Source organism: Triturus cristatus, chromosome 5_2 (assembly GCF_964204655.1).
Source record: "Triturus cristatus chromosome 5_2, aTriCri1.1, whole genome shotgun sequence".
NCBI classification, from domain to species: Eukaryota; Metazoa; Chordata; class Amphibia; order Caudata; family Salamandridae; genus Triturus; species Triturus cristatus.
The window spans coordinates 338,970,312-338,991,677 of NC_140588.1; the positions used below are offsets into that span (position 1 = coordinate 338,970,312).

Sequence of the window (21,366 nt, forward strand, 5' to 3'; positions counted from 1 at the left end):
GGAGCCAAACTTGTACACAAGGCGTATGTCAGCTTGCACCAATAAGCTTTCAATCTCAATGGTTCTTTAACTGTATTAAAACCTTCCCCCATAAATTTCGAGTTTTCTTGTGAATGACAATCTATACATTTTGACTCGTACATAAGCACCACTGAGCACCACTTAATTCTTTTTTTGCGGTTGAATTCCTTTAGCTTTCGCAAACTCACCTGCCAGAAAGGCAAATCAGAATTTAAAAATAGTAATCATTGGAAACAATCACTTTCCATTCGTTTTACAATCATGAAGGGCCAGATGTACGATTACACTTGTCTCAAAAAATACTTGCAGCTTACAGTTAATCAGTACCTTTGTGTTCAGTATGGAATTTTGCAAACTAACCTATGTTCTTTTTGATTGGTTCATAAATCGGAGTGGGTCTCAATCCAGAGTACCTAATTAATATTCATGAGGTGCGTGGCAAATTGAGACTCACTTGGCCATAATCAAACTTATGGCGACCTCTAAGGGTCAGAAGACCCCATGTTGATGTTTGTGTTTCAATAATGTATTTTATTTTATGCAGTCCGTTTTCCTTAAGTGACTTGTGGCTGATTAAAAAAAAAAATCTTAAATTACTTTTTTAATGTTTTTATGAGAGCAGGCATTGTTGCCCAAGAATACCATCTACTCTCTATTAAACAGTTTTTCTTAATTTATAAAGGCGAGAGGTTCCGAGGGGGACTTCTTCTCCTTGGTGAATGAATTACCACCCGACTTGGGGGGGGGGTCATAGAATTTGCAATGATTTGTTTTTTTTTAAACATATTTTATTGCATTTCTTATTTACTTTTGCATCATTACAATGTGCATAGCTTGTAACATTTTATACATCCAGTCTAGTATACATTAGTCCTGTGCAGCCGTCCTCCGCAATCCAGGTATATACAAAATCTTACTACAGCTGGTGCATTGTCTAATAGTGAACTAAAAGAAGGTGGACATTTATTACAAACATATTACTACAATATTGATACTAACTACCCAGAACTCCCCTCATCCCTCCCTCCCCGATCTCACGCGTACCACTCCTTCCGGTCTTGCAATTGTAAACTTCAGCCTATGCTGTTGCCTGATCGTGTGCGTGTGCCTTGATACCCCCTGCATATACTCTGGCTTTAGGGCTTGGTTATTTTTGTATATATTATATTCTAATACCTATGGCTGGGTTTCAGCTGCCGCTATGGACTTTAGAGCTTCCAATAAAGCATCCCATTCTAATGCTATTGGTACTTTTTGCAACCCTTTAAGCTCTTCCCTGTGAAGTGTTGCGCTCTCTGCAGTGCCCCATCGTATTAGTTCCGAGTGCCATGCCAGGACGTCAGGAGGTCTCCGTGATTTCCATCTCATTGTAATGTTACGTATGGCTAATATAAGTGCAAGATCCATAAGTCGGTATTGTACTTTATGTTTATGCACTTGTGTATGCAATCCTAGAATGCACTCCTCCACCGTGTTCTTCACCTCCCGCTCCGTCGCTTCCCCTATTCTATGCCTTATTTTGTCCCAGTACCTTCGTATTTTTGGAAAGATCCACAACATGTGTATTAGGTCAGCTCCTTCTAACGAACACCTCGGACATTGGTGTTGCATCTGGGGGAACATTCTGTCCAACCTATGCGGGGTAAGGTAGGTCCTGTGCAGTACCATGGTCTGTATAAACTTAAATTTTCGTGTTTCGCGATACCTTCCTCGGGTGCTCTAATACCCTTGCTTATTCCTTATTTGTGAGGGGCCTGTTGATGTCTCCTTCCCACGCCACCTTCAGGGAGTCCAAAGGGGCCACGGTATGCGTGCTGATTCCGGTGTATAGCCATCTGATAAGATGCCGACCCCTTCCCATGTAATGCACCATTTTAACCAATTCATTCGTGGGGGGTTCCTGCCTGTTCGGGGCCCAGTGCCTTCTAACGTATTGTGTCAGTGCAGCATGTATGAGATACAACTGTTCCGGGGCCCCAGTTTCATTAACAAATGTGTCATGATCTATTAGTGTCCCATCTCCGAACAAATCCGACGTCGTGGTGATTCTCGCATTCAGCCACGGCGTTATTTTGCGCTTCGTAAGCTTACCACTCAGCAGGGGGATCCCCAATAAGGGAATATTCTCTGCGTATGCCCTGGACGGCTGTGTATATTGCAGCGCCGCCTTCCAGCAGCGAAGTGCCGTGGCTAATAATGGGGGGGGGGGGCTCCGTAGGGGTCCACCTCCTGGCAGCAGCAATGCATGCAATTTACCATTATCTATGTCTGCCTCTGTGTATCCTATTTCCTGCAAGTTGCGGCCCGCCGTCCAGTAAGAGAGCCACTTCAATTGACAGGCATAGTAATATGCTCGCAAGTCTGGGACTCCCAGTCCCCCCATTCGTGTACCCACTTGTAGCTTTTTAAGGATGATGCGGCATCTGCTGTTACCCCAAATTAGTTCAATGAGCATCATGTTCAATACTTTGAACGTGGTGTGTGGGACCATTAATGGTAGGTTAGTAAAATAGTATAAAGGTCTTGGTAGCACCACCATTTTTGCAAGGGCCACTCTTCCCATCACTGACAATGGCAGTGCTGTCCAGAACCCTATGCTGGATCGCAGGGCGCGGATTGCTTTGTGTAGGTTACCGTCTAGCATATCCGCATGTGTCCAGTATATTTGTATACCTAGGTATTTAAAGGTGTCCGGGGCGACTTCTATACGCATGTCTCCAAAAGCCACATTCTCAATCCCTGCGTGCTCTGCGAAGAAGAAGGCGTGTGACTTTCTTATATTAATGGCTAATCCTGAAACCTTGGCAAAACGACTGAACGTATCGTGTACTGCGGTTAGAGGCATTCTTAGGTCATGCAAGTATAAGAGAATGTCGTCTGCGTATGCCGAAAAAAAGGTGTTGCATGTGTCCCAGTGATATGCCACGTAACAGGAATTCTTTCCTCAGTGCCTGGGCCAGTGGCTCCAGAGCCAATATAAATATTAGAGGTGACAGAGGGCAGCCCTGCCTAGTCCCTTTATGTATCGTGTATTCGCTAGAGATGTGGTTGCCCGTGCGAGCTCTGGCCACAGGGTTTTTATATAGCAAGCGCTGCCACGCAATATAACCCTCCGGTATCCCAAATTTCCCCAGAGCTTGGAACATGTATTCCCAGTTTATGGAGTCGAAAGCTTGTTTTAGGTCCAGCGAGAGGCAGCCCGCATGTGGGTAGTGGCTTGGGGCTTCTGACATCAAATGGTGCAGTTTTCGAATGTTCAGGGACGTGCTACGTGAAGGTTGATCTATGTGTATAAGCTTGGGCAAGGAGGGCAGTAACCTAGTAGCCAGCACCTTGCTTAATATTTTATATTCCGAGTTTAGTAGGGACAGCGGTCGGTAGTTTGCCATATCCGCAGGGTCCCTTCCCGCCTTCGGCAGTGATATAACCAATGCTTGCGCTGTTGTGGACGGTAGGGCCCCCTCCTTCCATACAGTTTTGTACAGCCTTTCCAATTGAGGGACTATGGGATCCACCTATGTGCTGTAAAATTCTATTGGGAGCCCGTCCATTCCAGGGCTTTTATTTCACGGGAGGGTCTTTATGGCTGCCCGAATCTCAGCTTGCGTGATGGGCCCGGTGAGGCCCTTCTGTGCCTCCTCTGTGAGCCTTGGGTACGTCAGCGCAGAAAGGAAGTCTGCCATTCGGGGCTCTAGGTCCTGGCCTGTGTCGCTATACAATGTGGCATAATAATGGCGGAAGGCTGTATTGATGTCTGCTTGCGTATATACCTTTCCTCCATCTAGTGTCTCTATCTCGTGTATAACCGTTGTAGGGGGAGCATCCCATATCAACCTGGCAAGCAGTGCTCTATCCGCCTCTGCATGAGCTCTCCTCGTGTATGCCTGGTTGTCAATGACCCGTAGTGTCTCTAGTGTTTCTGCATGTTTTATCCTTGCTTCCTGCAGTGGGCCCTTACAGTCGACTCGTGTAACTGCATCCTGCTCCAGTGTGCACATGTTGTCCTCTATCTCTTTTAGTTTCTTATGTATTTCCTGCCTAACCCCCACTGTCGTACTGATTGCTTTCCCCCTTATCACGGATTTAAAAGCATCCCATTCTATCAATTTGCTTGACGCCGTGTTGCTATTGAGTGCAAAGTAGTGTTCTATGATCCCAGAAAGGTCGCTGCTGAGCACTTGGTCCTCCAGCATCTGCGGCCATAGTCTCCATGTGGGGACTGGCGTGGGTACCCACCCCATGCCATGGTTACCTGGTAACCTGGTAAGTGGATTATGATCTGAGAAAGTTTTTGGTAAGTAAGTGGCGTTGAGCGTCTGCATTGCTATTCTGGTGGAGCAGTACATCCTGTCAATCCTTGTGTACAGGTCGTGTACTGCGGAGTAATAGGAGTATTCTCTGTGCATGGGGTGTCTCATTCTCCATACATCGCACAGTTCCCAGCCCTTTGCCCACCTGCCCAGAGCTTCGGCTTGCCTAAACACTCTCGCCCCATGGAGCGGCGGGTGTGACCTATCCAGTGTTACGTCCATCACCGCATTGCAGTCCCCTCCCAGTATCCAGGGGTGCGGTTCCCAACCCACCAGAGCCCCACTCACCACTTCCCAATATTTGTCTTGTTCCGTATTCGGAGCATATACTGTGCCGAGCACAACAGGCTGACCGTCTAACATGCCTTTCACAAATATGTACCTCTCTAGCTTATCCACTCTTTGCTCCTTTGCCTGGAATGGTACTCCATGCCTCACCCAAATTGTGGCACCCCGGGCGTAACTGGAGTAGGAAGTGGAGAAGATTTGTCCCCTCCATTTTTTGCGCAACTTTACCGCTTCGCCGTCCGTCATGTGGGATTCTTGGAGATACACTATCTGTGCTTTGCGGCGTTGAAGCTGTGCATGTATCCTATGTCTTTTCTGTACTGTCCCCATGCCCCGTATGTTCCATGTTATTATGGTGTATTTACCTTGCGACGTCATTTCTATATGTGTGCGTCTGCTGGAGGAACACTGCATCTTCCGGATGCAATAGCCCATTCAATGTTCCCGGCACCGTGAGACCTTCCCATCCCCCCAACAACCCAATACTCGGTCTGGTCATCCAACTATACCGGACCATACAACTGAACTGAAACAAAAAAGAAACCTCAGTGGTCATGTATAGCGCCTTTGCCATTTGGGGGACATTGCTAGCGCTCCATATGTGGCGTACTCTCGTGCAGTAATATGATAAAGCTTACTACGGAGCCTGTGCCGTTTAAATGTAGGATAGTGCGAGTCGACCCGCCAGCTTCGCGGGCACGTTACAGAGACTCGCTCTGCATTTACAAATAACAAGAAAAAATATACTTGCGGATACAATCAGCCATATAAGTCTTTGATGACTTGCGGGGTCGCAGAGGGGAACAGCGCAACACTGCTCTCAGAGTCTGAATCGTGCGTGGCCTCTTCCTCCGAGGAGGGCCGAGTCGTCGCCTCCAGACTGTTCGTAAGGGCGGCCGCCGCCTCCAGCGCCCCAGCCTTGGTCTGTTCCATCTGTTGCTTCGTGATGTACTGCCTCGCAGGTGCTCTATCCGTTCTTCGCCGTCTTTTCCCAGAGGGGATCACCCTGCTGTTCCCGCTCTTTGCCAACGCCTGTGAGCCAGTCGGTGCAGTACTCTTCAGTTCCATCACTTCCAACCAGTCTTCAACACCGCCTGGGCTTTAAAAAAAGTAGGATTTTTGTTCATGTATGGTCTTTAACCGCGCCGGGAAAAAGTAGTGCATACTTCAGGCCTAGCTCTCTGAGTTGTTTCTTGACTGCCAAGAAGGAAGAGCGCTGTCTCTGCACCAGCATCGTGTAGTCCGGATAGAGTGAGATCTTCGTGTTTTCAAAAGTTATCGGGGTTAATTCGCGGGCTTTCTGCAGCAAGAGGTCCCTATCTCGGAAATTCAACAATTTTACTATTAGCGGTCGAGGTGGAGCACCCCGTTTTGGGCGCCCCATGGGTATTCTGTGCGCACGCTCTATGCAGTATTGCGTAGACAGTCCTTCGTTGGTGACATGGTCCCGGAACCATTGTTCCATATATAGTGATGCATAGCTCCCTTCACTTTTTTCGGGCAGGCCAATAACTCGTATATTGTTCCTTCGGGCTCTGCCCTCCACGTCCTCCACATGATCCAACAGGGCAGTTACTTGTTCCTGCAGCCGTGTAACTTTGGTGTCGCTCTGTGTCTGCCGTGGGACGACGTCTTCCAGCATCGCTGTGTTCGCCTTCACCTTATCCGCCAACTTAGTGTGGTCCGCTCGGAGTAGCCCAAGGCCAGCCGACAGTGTCCCAATTTGCAGCTCTAGTGCCTTCCTGGAGTCACGCACCTCTTGCAGAATGAGATCCAGTTTATCCACTGGGCCGGATGTCGCTGACAATGCCGCACACTCAGGTCCGGACCTGCCTACCGTGGGATCCGCCGTTTCCGGGACGCAGTCTTTTCCACGCTGTTCGTGCTGTCGTGCTCCCTTGCGCCCCATCCTGCAGGCCAGTACAGCGGTAAGTGACGTGGATGACCGCTTCCCGCTTTGTGGCGCACGTCCCCAGGGCACCTTATCTGACTTGTCTGCTACTGTTTTCCCCACTGTAGCATGGGCACGGTGTCCCCTCTTCCGAGCTGTGCTCTAATGCGATTAATGGCAGTGGTCGACGCCGTCTTCTCCACAGCGGCCCGCTCAAAGCACCGGCGCAACAGCTGCACTCTGCATATACCACAGTTGCTGGGAAGGGAGTAGACACTCAGAACATACGGTGGGCCTCGCGTCTTGCAACCTCTTCCAATCTGTGCCGCATCGCCTGCTCGCAGTCCACTTACTGCGCCGTGGTTATGGTGCTTGCATTTAACGCACAGGCGCTTCTGTGTGCTTTCCACCACTCCGCCTCAGGCTGCTCATGGTCTCACCCATCCGTCTATCGCCTCCTTAGCCGCCATTACAACTTGCCATCCAGTACTTTACAGCTACACCGCTGCTCCCTCAGTCCACTTTCGTCTGGTCTGCACTTCACTGACTCACCCGGCCGTCACAGCGTCCCGCCTCTCCACTTCCCAGCAGGGCACCACTGCGTCACACCTCAGGCCGGTGAGGCGGTAGGCCGCTCTCATCCCTGGTCTGAATTAATTGCTGGCCCCGCCTGGCGTGTGCCGCGCAGTTCGCCTGTCCCGGCGGCCGCCGCCTCCGTTCCCTCTGGGCTCCCTTCGCTTTTCAGCCGCTTCTGGCTGCACGGCCGCGCGCTAGTTTTCCCACAGCGCAGCGGCCTGTCGTGCACAGGCCGGCACCACTACGATGCAGCTCTCCGGCTGCGCCCGCCTCCACCTCCGCTCAGCCTTCGGGGACCCATCCGCCGCCACTCCCGGCTCGTTCCGCGATGTTGGTCACACCGGGTCCCTCCGCCTACAACCGTGACCGTTCCCAGTCTCACTGGATGCTGCCCTGCGACAACTGGCGGCTGTCCTGCAGGATCTCGGCGGCACTGGTTCGGAGCTCTGTTACGATGCAGCCGCCATGCTTGGCTGCCGGCCACGCCCCCCAATTTGCAATGATTTGTAACTACAATTGCAGTCACAAGTGATTGGTACACGAGATACCGATTCGATTTTTGAAATGGATGACCTTAACTTGCCCATTCCAAATACCAAATCGATATTTATTCGTAACGTGCAATCCAAAACAGCGATTCTCTGGCTAGAATAATGAGAATAACTTCAGAGAGGATCTGATTTTCTTCTGCCATTCAAGGTTCTCATCTACAGGAAGTGAAGAAAATCTGTTAGTACTTCAAATTCAGTGTCATACCTTTGTTCTACAGAGTGTAATATTTTATTTTCACAAAGAGAATCCCTCATAGTAATATGTTTGTCATCAATCCGGATTGTCTTCTGATTTCAGTTAAAGTCACATTGATTATGACTTCTTTACTTTTCCACAAAGTAACAGTAATGATTCCATTCCATTACACAATAATTATATTAGTTTAATACGACTAGCAGAATGAATATTAAAAAAGTATTTACCAGTAAAATAAAATATTTTCTTTACCCAAAAACCAATAATCAATATTAATTGCTTGCACTAAACATGTGGTTCATATATAATGCTGTTACATTGAGGACCAATGGTATATGAACTGTTAAACATCTGATGGCTGGCTGAGGTTTCTTTCATTGTTTGCTGTGACAAATGGTCAGTGTAACAGAGATGTAGAACTATTATATTGGCAAAAAGTGGTTACAAATTATACACAACTTCTTGCGAATGTAATAGTATTTTGCCAGTTGACCTATGAACTGATATTTCGGTTCACAAAATACCGTACTTCGGGGCTGAGGGGTGCAAAATGACCAGCCTTATATTCATTAGAGAGGTTGCAATCTGAGACTTTCTGTGATTGGCTGCAATCACAGTGATGGTGGCTTGCAACGGACAGCAGAACACCAACTCTATGAATGCTTTCCAAAACTGAAACTTTTTTTTAAAAAAAGCAGTCCATTTTCCTCAAAGGAACCAGTGTTATGAGGTCTTGGCTAGACATTGCATGTGCTGTCCCGAAGAGATATGGTGTATTCAACATGTGGGCTTCAGCCCACCTATAGGCTTCTTATTGCTGTCTTCATCATTGCTCTCCTATTCTTACTCCCGTTTGTCCATGACATGCATGTGTCAAGCCTCTTCCTGTGTTTAGCCCTCCCCGAGAGCATGGACCAATTACTACTATCCATCCACTGCTCCCATTTTAGGAAGTGTTTAAGGAACTTCTTTTTTCTATGTTTTTAGCACTTCACAGGAGCGCTCAGTTTTTACTCGTTCTGAGCTCCATTTCTGTAAACAAGCATGTAAATCGTGTTCTTATTTCTTCACATTTGCTGTGTATTCAAAGACCGACATCAAAAGTCAGACTGTGTTTTCTGAGTGAACTAAAAGAGACCTGTGAAGCGACAATCGAGATGCACAGAATTTCAGCAATTATATGACAAACTGCGCTCAAAACTAATGGCCAGCCGTGCAGCGAACCCATATTCAACAACTAATCTGAAAGAGCAAGTGAAATGTGTTTATGCAATGTATTCTGTACTTGTGGTGATGTTTTCAATCCGTTGCACAGACCTGATGAATTGTAAACTTTTAAGTGATTTTAAGTAATTGAACAATAAAACTTAATTCGGCCCTTCTCTTGAATTGTAAACTTGCACATTTCCAAAGGTGAGATTTTAGACAAGGGCTGCACATTCGTTCTGATGCACAATTATGTGCATTTGTATTTACAATGATCAACGGAGAGGCAAAGAGAGTGCAAGTTGTGCTGCCAGGACAGAGCGGCCTCCTCGTGCACACTAATATCCAAAATTAATTCACAAGCATGCAATACCAATAACGTGTTTCATTTAATTTTCACTAGAAAGCCAATGCCAGACACAATTATTTTTTCCTCCCCCGATTTGTGCCACACAAAATATTTACACTACACATAATGCCACTCAACACCATTTGATTCAACTCCACTTAATTACACTCCACTCAATACCACATAAATACACCCCACATAAATATACTCTATGTCACTTAACAGCAGTCCACTTAAATACACTCCACACCATGCCACATAATTCCACTCAACATAATTTCACTCAACGCCACACAGTTTCATGCAGCACAATTCAGCTCCACATAATTCCCTTCCACTCCACATAATTCTAACACAAACCACATAATTCCACTCTAGAACACAATTTCACTACACACCACATATATCCAATCCACAACACAGTTCCACATCATGCCACAAACTTCAACATCACCCCACATAATTCCACTCCACTACATGCCGCTTCTCGACACACAATACCACTCCACATAATTACACTCCATGACAAACAGTCCCACTCAATATAATTATAGTACACTTGATACCACATAATTACTATCCACATAATTCCACTGCACACCATGCAACATAGTTCCACTACACATAACTCCACACAACACCACACAAATTCATGCCACACAATTCCACAACAAACAATTTTAATTCAACCCACATAATTCCAATCCACACTACATACATGTACTCCATTCCATACCATATAGCTGAATGACATTGGGCCTTACTCTGACTTTGTCGCTGTGGGAGCGGGGCCGCCATGCTGCTGCCCCTCTCCTACACCGTCAAAGCCAAATTACGACTTTTTAAGTCGCTGAAGGGCAGTTCTTTGGCATTCCCACGGTGGTGCCTTTGAAATAGGCACCACAATGGGAATGTCAAAGCATGTTCCTGCATGTACAAAAATGCACAATGTTGTGCATTTCGTTCTGTGCAGGAACATGGGGGTGTATGCAGGCAAGGGGGGCACACCATGTCCACCCCTGCATGCCCCCCATGGTGCAGAGGCACATGGGGGCCCTGCAGGGGCCCCTGTTTTTCTTCACTGTCACACTTTTCATGGTGACCGCACCACCATAAAAAGTGTGGTGGTGGAGGAAACTTCTAATATGCTTGGCGGTGGCACAGAGGCACAGAGGCACTGCCAACATACTAGGGGCTTCAAACCGCTGCGCCACCGCCAGGGATCATGGGTCCCTGGTGGCAGCAGTTGTCCCGAGGCGGTACTGCCCCAGTCCTAATGTGGTGGGCAGACCGCCAATCTGGCAGTCAGCAGACTACCACCATGGGATCAGCAGTCCATTGGACTGCCGAACTCATAATAAGGCCTATTGACATTTACAATGCCAAATTAGCCCAATTGCCCAATTTGGTTTCTTTATAGGATTCCTCCAGCACATCGCTCAACTCCGTCCAATCCGGACGTACTGTATTTTCCCTTCTTCACTCCGCCGGTTGACCCAAACCAAATGTAAGTGTATTAGGTTGTGTCCTTGGCTCATTGTAAGGCCTTTACCGGGTAGAGGTTATTTAATTACTCTTCTTTCTCACTTTATTATATCAGCAGCATTACGAGCGCATGACCACGCTCCTTGGCCCCATTTATGGCTGGTTCCTCATGGGGTATGACTACCCTTAGGCTCTTGCATGACATATATGGTCTTTGCCTCTCTAGGAAATTTTACCCTCAGGCTCTTGCATGAACATGTTTAGTGTCACGACCTTGTTTTGGCACTCATTCCGGTTACATACCTGTTTTTAGTTTCCACCAAGCACTGCTCTTTCACGTCTTTATATTTACTGGCTAATTGCCCAACGGTATTATGTCCATTGTTCGCCGACTCCCCCTTAACCTTTTCTTTTTATGTTTTCTTTTTACTCTTTCCCCTTTTTTTCTTTTCCTTCCCTCTCTTGCTGTCATGGCCCCCAGAGGCCTCTTCTCAGGCAACATTTCCTCGTCCTGATGATGATCCCCCCACGTTAGTGGGGATCGAAACGCCTCGACACATTACGTCTTGATTCCCATTGCTTTTGCCATGATTTCTGTGGAGCACAAGATGTCTTTCATATCGTGACTGCTATAAATAAGGAAAATTGTTATTCAAGTCACTATATTCATACACACTTGCCTGAAGCTTGGAAATCTGTTGATATCCAGGTCTTCTTTTACCCACTGCACTTTTTTGTAAGATTTTGTTTGTTTGATTATTCGTTTAAATAAATATATCCCTGATTTGAATGCAAAACTTTACAGATCATTATGTTGTGCTGTTTAACGCCTTCCATACTTATCTGATAGGGACCACTGTCTCTTACAACATATTGTACACCCTAAATCCCTTCTGACTCATAGGGTTCCCTTGTTTCTTTATAAAAAAGGTTTGTTCTCTAACAGAATCATCTATTATGGTGGCTGATTCAATATAGAGAATATCCTCTAATGTATGATGGTTCAATTCCAGGATATGGCCGAGCTGCTGAAAAAGTTTAGTGCTGTTTAATTAGGCTATCCTTTTTTAGGTTTAAAACTATAATCACTGATAAAACCCTACTGAGAGGGGAATAGCCCTCATCAGTGTAAACACAAAAACACTGCACAATCACAAACTAAAATATATTTTATAGAAAGTATAGTGAGAGAGAATGTGTCATTTTAATGCATTCCTAAGGGGACCAGCACAATGTAGATTTGCTATACAAGATAACAGCGAAATAGACTACTTGAGCTTGTTCAGCTTCAGTTTTGTTGTTTAGGAATTAGGGATATTTAGGATTGTTGTTCACAGAGGGTCTCAATTGCAACCTCTCTAATGAATATAAGGAAGGTCATTTTGCACTCCCCCCACCCCCGTAGTACGGTATTTTGTAAACAGAAATATTAGTACATAGGTCAACTGACAAAATACCACTACATTCATAAGAAGTTAATTTGTAGCCACTTTTTGCCAATATAATAATTCAACATCAGGCTCATGGAGTATTAGCCTGCTCATGCTGCCCTGATACACTGAGCACTTTGTCTCAGCAAACATTGAAAGAAAACTCAGCCAGATATCAGATGTTTAACTGTATATATACCATTAAACCCTCAATAATGTTTGTTCTTCCTTTTGTTTTCTCCAGTTTCATGTGCTTGGTTTAAAGGTGCGGGGTTTAGAAGCATGTTTTAGGTCTGGTCTAATTATTTTAAATTGTAGAGAACCTGGGAACACTAAAACATTTTTGATCTTTTGTCAATGTTTAATTCTTTCACTGACTGGTGAAAAGGCTGACTCATAAAGAATCTTGTTCAATATGCACAGACATTGAATGGGTAAAACCCTCTAATACATCAAGCCCTTCGTCTTCTAACAATTCAGTATTTATAACAGGTCAACTGCCATATACACCAGGCTTTAAACATTTGATGTAAGATGTAAGATGTAGTGGCAGGTTCCAGTGAAAAGTGTGTTGTCACCATGCATGTGGGATAGTAGTGAAAACATGACACAAGACTTTCCACATACAAACAAAATTCATAGCTGCAAGGTTTACCTAACTACACTTTACTGCTGGGGGTTCTGGAACCAAAAGTTACAATGCTGACAGCATAATTACAAGTCAAAGAACACAATATGATATCTGTTAAATGGTCAGGGCTGGATTAAAGCGAGACATTTGTCATGGGGACACATGGCAGCTATGAATGTCACATAAAATAAGTACCACCTCAAAGTCGTAAGGCAGAAAAACAGTGGTGAGCATGATTAAAGCATCATGTTTCACGGTTCACGTTTCAAATCCAGGTCTACAAATTAATTTGGTGTAATTAAAAATTGTAATAGTTCACATGGTACTATGCTGTTGGCAGGGTTAACTACCCCTAATGTGTTGTAATATTCAATAAGGAGGAGGAGAAAGACCCACAGCTGTGTCCAGGAATTTGTTTAGTAAAACATTTGAATACAGAAATACTCTAAACCATAGCAGTATGAATGTGATAAGTAATGAGATGTGAGAGAGGGTAATGACGTGAGGGTACAATACAGACTTTTTATGCTTAAAACAGTCTAACACAAGACCATTGGACATGCTGCCAATTCGAAGCCACTGTTTATCCTGCATTACTTCTCCTATACATTAAAGATGTGTTATTTAACAATCGCTGCAAAAAACAACATGCTTTTTAAACAATGGAAAAAAACATTTTATGTCTATTTTAGGGGTAAGGCATCTGAATAATCACTGATAAGCACTGATGTTAAAACGTTTGGAAAATACTGTGAAAACACCACTGAAATCCACAAAAAATAAACACTGAAAACAGGACAGCCTAGGTTTAATACATCTTCCCCAACCTGAGACACATATTCAAGCCTGTTAAACCTGGCATCCTTGGCTTGGGTTTCCCTTGTATTTTTGTCTTTGGCCCCTGTGTTTTTGCTGTGTATTGGACTTCGTTTTTACTGGTCTAGATGCTTTGGGCACTTTGCCACTGCTGTTCTGTGCCAAAGTGCAAGTGCTCCCTCTAAATTGTTGTCATGGATTAGTGTTTCCATAATTGGCTTATTTGGTTTACTGATAAGTCCCTAGTGCAGTGCACTGTGTGTGTCCAGGGCCTCTAACCAAATGCTGTTAGTGGGCTTGCAGCACAGGTTGTGCCACCCACACAAGCAGCCTTGCAAAAGGGTCTCATGCCTGCCATTGCCGAGCCTGTGTGCAGTTCATACTGCCATGTTGACCTGGCAACACTTGCCAGGCTCTAACCTGCCCTTTTCTTGCATGTGAGTCACCCCTAAGGTAGGCCCAAGTAGGCAGGGTGCAGTGTATGTGAAAGGGAGGACATGCCTTAGTGTGTGTAGAATGTCCTGATCGTGAAATACTGCCAAATTTGTTTTCACTATTGAAAGGCTATCTGTGCCATAGGATAGAGTGAGGAGTTTACTTATAACATCTTATAAGTAGAATTTCCCTTGAGAACAAGATGGTAAAATTGAGTTTAGTATTCCTGAACTCAGAATATAAAGATGCATCTTTTAGTATGGATGATTTTTATATTCTGTGTTTGAAAATACTACTTTTAGAAAGTAGGTATTTTCTTGCCTAGCCATCCAGTGTGCCTCTCCTAGGTTTGTGTATTGACTATCTATATTTGGAGTGACAGGGGCTGGGGATGTGCATTCTGTTCAGACAGCCACATGGGGGAGTGAGGTGTGTTCTGCCTTTCCAGGGTGAGTCAGGGCTTGGTTGAATAGACCTGGGCTGCATTCAAAGTAGGGGGAAGATATTTCTTTCACACCTGAATGGGCCTGGTCTGCTTTAGACAATGCCATCTCCCCCTCCTGCCGGTAAGCTGCACCAGAGTGGACAGAACTGGTTCTGGCTGGGCAAAGATTCTCTGCCTCCAGAGAACAAAGGATTTTGTGCTATAAAAAGTGGAGCCAGACCCCTAAGCTTTAACACAGTTTTGGACTTAAAGAGGAACCTCTGTCAAGGAGAAGAGCTGCAAGAAACTGGAAGAGTAGCACTGCCCCTTTGATGTGTGCTGTCTGGGGTTGGCCTGCAGTAGCCCTTTCTGCCATGGAGAGGAACTGTGTGTGTATCCTGCTTGAGAAAATATCTCCAAGGGCTTAGAAGTAGATCTTGCCCCCTGCACAAGAAGTCTCAGGAACAGCAAAGACTTCAACATCCTGCTGGGCACCATCTCTGGAACCGCTGGTTTTAGTCGCCACAGAAGAGAAGAGCAGCCGACTCTGTCACCAAGTCCGTCGCTGGTTCTGTGTCCTGAAGGCACCGCAGAAGGCCCGCTGCACTTCGCACTGCATCTTTGGTCTCACCGATACAGGTGGGAGACCATCACTGAGCCGTTGCACCGCATCCTGTGGGCATCACACTTTGCACCGCCTCGCTTCACTCTGCCCAGACGTCACCCACACCATCGCTGCCTAACCCAAACACCGACCAGCTCCATCGCCTGCTCTGTGACCTGCCAGCACCACATCGAGCACCTCCTCACTCGGCATCACAAGCCTTGGCCTCACCAATGCCGTTGAACGACTGTCACCGAGCCGCTGCCTGCACCGCACTGTGAGGGCACCACACCCTGCACCGATTCACTTCACCACAACCATGACAGTTGCCCTGACCAACTCACACCATCGGGATCGGCCGCAAAGAAGAAAGATACTGTCTACGAGTCTGTCAACGCTTTAGCTGGCCCGTACCGACCCGGTCAGTTGGAACTGTAAGACTCTGTCATTTTTAGCATTGTGGTAGCCCTGGACAGAGCTACCGACTCAGAAGAACTGTGTTTTTTCAGCTATTCCTGCAATTTAAAGATTATCTTGTAAAGTAACTATTGTTACAGTATTGTATGTTGGATTTTTGTCGTTTTTGGTCTTGTTGATTTAGATAAAGTTTTGCTTATATTTCTTAACTGGTGTGGTGTCCATTTGTAGTGTTTTCGTTGTGTTACTGTATGCATGCACAAATGCTTTACACACTCTCTCTGCCACTGCCTGTCTGCTCGTGCCGAGCTACCAAGGGAGTGAGCAGGGGTTATTTTAGAAGTGTATCTGCCTGACTAGGAAGAAGGGTCCCTACTAGGACATGGGTGTAAACCATTGCCAACTAGAGACCCTTATTTCTAACAGGGCCTAAAACATACTCATCGATATCTGTACCTCCTGTGATGTCCTAATTACTGATCCTTGGTTAGTACCTAACCATTTCCTAGCTGGATCTGTTGTTGTAAAATTAAGGGAGATTTCCACCCTTGTAACTGACCCCATATGTACAACACAAGTTGGAGTAAATTTACTGGTGTAAGGACTTAAGTACTTAGAAAGTCAAGCTCCTCAAGCGGCTGCTGTTTTGATATGCTCAATACTTAAACTCTTATAGTCTTGGATACACGGGTTTAAATGGGGGTGCAATGTGTTGAGTCAAGCTGCCAAATCTACTAGAGAAGCAGCCCTCTGACAGCAACTGCCTGCAACCACCCACAACGGCCCACGTTGGAAAATGACGCTAGGGGACGCCAAATCTCGCCTGCGCTCACCAACTACCATTTCTGGAGCCTCGCAGAAAAAAAATTCTGCCAAGCAGCATTTGACGGAATTTGGCCAGGACTCAGCATTACAAGAGTAATGTGGAGTCACAAAACTCTGCCAATTCCACAGGCGGAATGATTCATTCCACTCACCCCTATTTAAAATTCAGGTTAACCATTCAAAGGTTGCCTCCAGCATCCAACATCTCCTCTCTACTTAACTCTTCTCCACCCCACAAGAGCTGCAATGTGTAGATGGACTTGCACTGGGGTAATAGGAAGAAGTTGAAGTTGTTTTAAACAAATATAAAAAGTTACAGGCCCTGATGAAGTGCCTCAAGCAAATGATTTCAAAGATACAGCTCCTGGTCTTCTTTTAAGTACAGGTTAATGAATCATATTGCACTTTCAATATCCAGGCATGCAGTTGGCGGCTGCTCGGGATCAGCAGCGGTGAGGCAGCGAGCGGGGAAGAGGGACATGGGGGGGGGATATAAAAATAATTAGTTTAATTATTTGCAGCTGCAGTCGCCGCATTGCTCCTCTCCACCCTTGACTACAGGGCTGGCTGGTCCACACTGCGCTGGCTCCCAGATACCAATGCTGATGCTGCTGTCATGCTGGGAATTCTATTCCCAGTATAAGAGCAGTGCTAGGACTGGTCTGAGTGGCCTAGTTGGCCTCTCAGACAGTGCCAGGGAGCCTGTGGCTTTACTCAACCTGGCTGTGCAACACAGCCGGGATGAAAAATGCTAAGTACACATGACGGTTTGACCGGCTAAGACAGCCAGCTAAACCATCATGTGCACTTAGTGGTACCCATCACCCCTCCTCCATACTGCTGTTGCACATAGAGTGCATGGCCCCTCCCCGCCCTCGCTGCCAACCTGCAGGTAAGAAGAAAAATAAAATGGTAATAAAATTGGTTTACTGTCATTTTATTTTTCATTTGTTTAGTGGGGCAATGCTCCTCCGCCATAACGGAGGAGCCGCCAATGCGTGGCACGTCCCTTCTATTTCACTCTCCATCACCCCAAAAGTGGTCTAACATAGAACCAGATTTACATAGGGAATACGCAGAATCTCTTAAAGTCAATTTAAAAAATATATAAAATAAGGATGAAGTATTAAACTTATCTAACATCACTACCACAGTCATTTCTGGAACTGTGATCATCTACTGCAAGCTACATGCATGTCTACCTGTAACATCATGTTCCTACAAAGGGCTTGACCTTATGTTAATACAATGTTGCTGTTCAAGTCAATGATGGTCTGGCCCTCTCACCTTTGAGGGCATTGCGCCCTCTCTCTCTACTCCGATTTTTATCAATACGTTACTTACCTAAGCACTCATGTTTGTAATTGTGCCTGTGGGCCTTCATTTGGGTTTATCAAATGTAGCAGGCTCAGGAGTATCCCGAAGAATGTACAGATCAGTGTGACATACGTACTTTAATGACACAAAATTAGAGCTGAAAACCTCTCCAACTTGGGTGACATTTTTGCATTTATTTTTTCACCAACAAATAATTACACAACTCCGTTCTATTTTGTTTTAAGAAGATGGTTCAATGCACCCAAACCTGGTCTCAAGGCCAGTTCCCAAAACAAATCAGCAATTACCAATATAAACAAGCATTGGCATAGCCTTTGGGACCTTATAAGTGTTTAGCCATGCAACAATTGCATAACTAAACACTTATAAGGTCCCAAAAGCGAGACCTATTGGATAGGCCGCGAAAGTGAAAGTGATCGCGATCACGATTAAACATCAAACATCAAAGCGGCTGTGCGGCCGCGAAAGTGAAAGTAATCGCGGTAGCACTGTAGCTCTAGGCTGGCCTGGTAGCACTTTTTGGAGTCTTCTCAATAAGTCTCGCCAGACCAGCGCATGCGCTGAGTCAGGCGAGACCTAAAAAAGGAGATCTTTTATTGGAAGACATCACGTTATCAACATTTATATACACTTCTGCCACTTGCATGGTATGCTGGTGCTTTTGGTGCCTGATGTGCGTACAGGCATGTTTGCTGAATGCAACCTTGTATGGGTTTAACATACTGGAGTGGAGCGGCTCTGCCTTATTTCCCTCCCATAAACTCCAAACTGGTGCCCATAAGCGGCCTCTAGCCTGGCCCACTCTGTAAAGAACGCTCCTTTGCTGTTCATAGGATAATGTATTCGTGTTTTCTTTAACAGTGTATGCTAAATGCTGCAGCTCCAGATGTCCATGAGCAAGGAAAGGCAGAGACTACATAGAATCTTTGAGGTTGCAGGAGGCAGGAAGAAGGGAATTTGGATGTATGACGTTACAACGCATACTTTTACAACGCATGCACTTACAACGCAATTTTTACAACGCAACATCCACTACAACGCATTCCATTACATCGCATGACACTACAATGCATTTTTTAAAACTACCTTTACAACGCATTCCATTACATCGCATACTACCTTTACAACGCATACCATTACAACGCATAATATTACATTGCATTTAAGGTAAGTGTTGGATAGTATAGGGGTAAAAATTACTATTCTAACTCCAGGGGGTGCAACAGTAGGGTAAGTGTTGGATAGTGTAAGGGTAAAAATTACTATTCTAACTCCAGGGGGTGCAACAGTAGGGTAAGTGTTGGATAGTATAGGGGTAAAAATTACTATTCTAACTCCAGGGGGTGCAACAGTAGGGTAAGTGTTGGATAGTATAGGGGTAAAAATTACTATTCTAACTCCAGGGGGTGCAACAGTAGGGTAAGTGTTGAATACTATAGGGGTAAAAATGACTATTCTAACTCCAGGGGGTGCAACAGTAGGGTAAGTGTTGGATAGTATAGGGGTAAAAATTACTATTCTAACTCCAGGGGGTGCAACAGTAGGGTAAGTGTTGGATAGTGTAGGGGTAAAAATTACTATTCTAACTCCAAGGGGTGCAACAGTAGGGTAAGTGTTGGATAGTGTAGGGGTTTTACCCCTATACTATCCAATACTTACCTTAAATGCAATGTAATATTATGCGTTGTAATGGTATGCGTTGTAAAGGTAGTATGCGATGTAATGGAATGCGTTGTAAGGGTAGTTTTTAAAAATGCGTTGTAGTGTCATGCGATGTAATGGAATGCGTTGTAGTGGATGTTGCGTTGTAAAAATTGCGTTGTAAGTGTAGTGCGTTGTAATAGTTGCGTTGTAAAGGTTGTTCCCCAGGGAATTTAGATCAGTTTGTCAGGCATCTTCTAACCTTGAATATCTATTTAGTTATGTTTCTATCTGTAATGTACCGCAGTGCAATCGCAATGACAGAGCTAGTGGCTGCAGGTTGGCAGTAAAATGTTCAAGTTAGAAGGTCTAGTGGTCTTAAACATATGCCAACATGCATACCTCTCCCCCACTTGCACACACAACTATTTCTAGAGACATCACTGGGTTACCCAGTGCCCTTTAAGTAGCCATATGAATAACAGCCCTGCCCGGGTTTTGACTGCACATGCGATTAATATAATTTGCAGCGATCTCATAACAACTCAAAGTAGGTAAAATGGCGGTACCATATGTGTTCAACTTTATATAAGAGAGGAACATCTAGCTAAATAACTTGCCACAGGCGAGATAATTATATACTCCTTGGGTGGTGCTACATAGCAAGCTAGCTATATTTGATATATAAGGCAAGAGTTTTATTTTGTCTACTTCTTTTTGCATGTCACTGATGTTTTGTGATAACAAAAATCATATTTGATATTTTATCGATGTCAACAAATTACTAAAATTGACTTTTGATTCCGCAAAAGAACTACTGGCAACTGGAAAAATTGGAAATAAATACCTCACTTTACCAAATTTAGAATGGTGCGCGGTGCAAGTTAATAGCATCCTGGCTCCTCATATGATGTTTAAGAAAAAAACACCTCTAAGAAATATTGAAACTATTAGGAAGAACTAACACATTGTATATCTATATATATATATTCTAATAGGTACATTCTATCATGCAGCGGAATAAAGACACAATAGGATTCCTACTGGCTGTAACTGCTACTTTACTATAACTACTACGTTTGAGACATGGTAGCCTATCTTCATGTAGATGCAACAATGTATTAATCTGTGTAACGTGCAACTGTTCTTTTTCTGTTGACCCGACAGGAAACAGATTTTGAAAAAGATAACATCCATCGTGGTTTCCAGGAACTTATTTCTGCAATCATCGCTCCTAATAGGGCCTACCTGCTTAAAACCGCCAACCGACTCTTTGGAGAGGCGACCTACAGCTTTCTGAGCGTAAGCTGGGCTGGTGCTCTAAGGGAGGGATAGCTGCAGTTGTTTAGCGAAGAAAATATGAGAATTGTCTCCTGATTAATGCTGCAAACAATTACCTAGGCAATCCAGTCCAAAACCTTACAATTCATTTGCTGCCCTGACAAGAATTTCTTGGAGATTCCTGCAGAGTTTTTTTAAGGTAATTGTTTGCTTCAACAACAAAGTTAAAACAATTAAGCAGTATAGTTGGCATTGAATGGCATTTCCTTTTGCATCAAATTAGTCACAAGAAACTAATCATTATCCGGCCAAGTAGCTCGGGTTCCACAATCATGTCCCCTCGATACCCTACTTTTAGTCATTGCTGTTCAGGTTCCACTCCTACCATTTCTGAGTCGTCACACTCGCATCCAGATCTCCATGGCCCATCTCTCTCTGCCCTATAATCTCAACTTTTTTTAGTTAGTATTCTGGTTTATCAAAGTTTAAATCTGCATTATTTTATAGCTCGCAACTAGAGTTTAGTCTTCAGTGTCTATTGTTTCTTCATGGCGGCCTTGTGTCGAGGGACTCTAATAACCTGCTCAGCATCGACAACAGTTTTTCAAGGTCTTATGTTTTCCATTGTGTGGAATCTGCTTCATTTGAAAC

General features: G+C 44.9%; 1 protein-coding gene across 3 annotated transcripts in view; it reads left to right on the forward strand.

The window, feature by feature from the left end:
* Window positions 1–21,366, forward strand: part of LOC146822958 (leukocyte elastase inhibitor-like) — a 92,877-nt gene that overhangs the window by 55,247 nt on the left and 16,264 nt on the right. For all 3 annotated transcript variants that reach the window (XM_085607116.1, XM_085607118.1, XM_085607117.1), the window contains exon 5: window positions 20,602–20,736. In XM_085607116.1, the coding sequence (XP_085463242.1) occupies window positions 20,602–20,736 (135 nt within the window). The remainder of the gene's footprint in view (window positions 1–20,601; window positions 20,737–21,366) is intronic.